Here is a 2,109-nt window from a genome sequence, read left to right as displayed (position 1 = left end):
ATTGCTGAAAACCACAATGACAATGACTGGTTGCACTTGCGAGCCCTCCAAGAATTCTTTCTCGTACACAGCAAAACATGAAAAATGTTCCTCTCATTCACCGACTCTCTCTTTCTTTCATCGGTAAGAACGCACCGACTTTCTTTATTACCCCAGTTTCTAACATGCTTTCCCTATAAATACAACCCCCATTTTCATCCACCTTCATACTTATCAGTTTACTACCAATCTTTTAAGTTTTAGAATATTCGTTTTTTTTCAAAAGAAAGCCTTAGTAACAATCTTCCAAGTCTTCAAGCCATGGCCATCTCTAAAACACTAATTGCTCCAATTCTCATTTCTCTTCTCCTTCTTCACCTAGCTGAATCTTATCAAAAGGTAAAAATTTTCATTTCCGGTTCCTTAATTTACCACTGTTCATCAGGCGTTCTTACTAATTCAAGGAATTTCTTGCATAACATGTTTTTTAGGTGATCACAACCATGGTCGAGAGCCCAAGCCCAAGTCCTTCCCCTCCACAAAAGATAGGTACGGAATATCCATTCAGTCACACACACACACACACATATATATATATATACTCAGCAGTCAGCACCAAGTAATTGAAATAAACAAGTAGTACATAATTAATTGATTAAACATTTTCATTACTCTTTGGTCACAGATTGTGATGATGCTTGTGATGCGAGGTGCCAATTGTCTTCGAGGCCAAACCTATGCAAGAGGGCATGTGGAACTTGTTGTTCTCGTTGTGATTGTGTTCCTCCAGGCACTTCTGGAAACTATGATGTGTGTCCCTGCTATGCCAATATGACTACACATGGTGGCAGACACAAATGCCCTTAAAGTTATAAACTTCGTTGCTTAATGTTACTGTGCTGCTTCTCTCATATCTTGGATGATATATATAAGCATCAAATGTCTTACAAATTAAGAGAATAGAATAAAAAGTACCATGCGGTTATTATTATTTGTGATTACCAAAGATACTTGTTGCTTAAGCTTAAAATTAAAAAAGAGTAATAAATAAATTGTATAGTTGTAATTGTGAAAGTTGAATGTATTATAAGAATTATTCCTCGATGTGGGACTCATTAATGGGTTTCACAAGAATAATCCACAATTCCACATCCATATAACAAACATGATACTTCCCAAGCATTTGGCACCTCTTTCTTATTAATTTATGGCTTTTGTTAAGCTTTTTTTTCTTTGGGGTGGGGGGATTTATGTTTACTGGAATTATGGGTGAGACATTTCGATGAGTTTCCAGATTCATTAATTGAGTTTTACAGAAAATTACTTTTTTTAAGGTTAGGGTGCTAGACAAGCCTGAAGCAACACATGGTTCATTCGATTTGTATGTTGTCTATTCAAGTCACTTGGATAGAAAATACTTTGTTGCTTCAAGGAAACTTTGTGGCTTTTGAATTCTGGGAAAATTATTAGGTATTTCTAGAGTAAAGTACCATAAATGCATACTCCTCCTTTTCACAAAGAAATTATTATTTACACCAGAAGGACTGCTGATGTAGTCCTCCCTGACCAATGAGATGATACCATCTATACAAATGTATGTGTGAGCTTCCTAATCAGCACAAGGAATAAAAAATAAAAATTACCAGATGATGTCACATTTGCATAAATAACAGTATTTTATTGGTTGGGAGGTTAGGGAGGACCACGTCAACAGTTCTCCTAGTAGACCTAATAATTTCTTTCTCTCACATGAATGGTGAGTCCTACCATAAATTTAATTAGTATGATCCATCATTCATGTGAGAGGAGGGAGTACGCATTTATAATACTCCGATAGTATGCAATAATTTCCCTGAATTCCAAGAAACTTGGGCTGCCTCAAGGAAACTTTTTTATTAGGAAAAAAAAAAAAAAAAAAACTTTATATTAGTGGGAGAGGAAAATATCGTGATAATCCACAAGGGTCTAGCCTAGTTTTAGTAGTATTGAAATCCGAATTGGGAGAGACTAATCCAGACTATAATTGGGCCCATTTGATAGCCAGCCCAATAGACATTTTTCTTTTAGTCCATATTATGACAGAAATATGGATTCAGCTACGCTCTCTTCCGTTGTCCAACACACAATGAG

The 2,109-nt window shown here is 35.8% G+C and overlaps 1 protein-coding gene across 1 annotated transcript; it reads left to right on the top strand.

The window, feature by feature from the left end:
- The first annotated feature begins 219 nt into the window (after positions 1–219).
- Positions 220–970, top strand: LOC126712397 (gibberellin-regulated protein 1-like). The gene is made up of 3 exons (XM_050411712.1): positions 220–378; positions 471–528; positions 665–970. Exons 1-3 carry the CDS (start codon positions 301–303, stop codon positions 844–846), a joined length of 318 nt encoding a protein of 105 aa, XP_050267669.1. The 5' UTR covers positions 220–300; the 3' UTR covers positions 847–970.
- The last annotated feature ends 1,139 nt before the right edge of the window (positions 971–2,109 follow it).

This window comes from Quercus robur, chromosome 2 (assembly GCF_932294415.1).
Source record: "Quercus robur chromosome 2, dhQueRobu3.1, whole genome shotgun sequence".
Lineage (NCBI taxonomy): Eukaryota > Viridiplantae > Streptophyta > Magnoliopsida > Fagales > Fagaceae > Quercus > Quercus robur.
This window is presented reverse-complemented; position numbering and strand designations above follow the sequence as displayed.

What these genes read in the sequence shown, in the direction of transcription:
- LOC126712397 (XM_050411712.1), top strand. Translation starts at nt 301, where the DNA reads ATGGCCATCTCTAAAACACTAATTGCTCCAATTCTCATTTCTCTTCTC. An exon ending in TAGCTGAATCTTATCAAAAG is followed by an intron (nt 379 to 470) that starts GTAAAAATTTTC and finishes CATGTTTTTTAG; the next exon opens with GTGATCACAACCATGGTCGA. An exon ending in TTCCCCTCCACAAAAGATAG is followed by an intron (nt 529 to 664) that starts GTACGGAATATC and finishes CTTTGGTCACAG; the next exon opens with ATTGTGATGATGCTTGTGAT.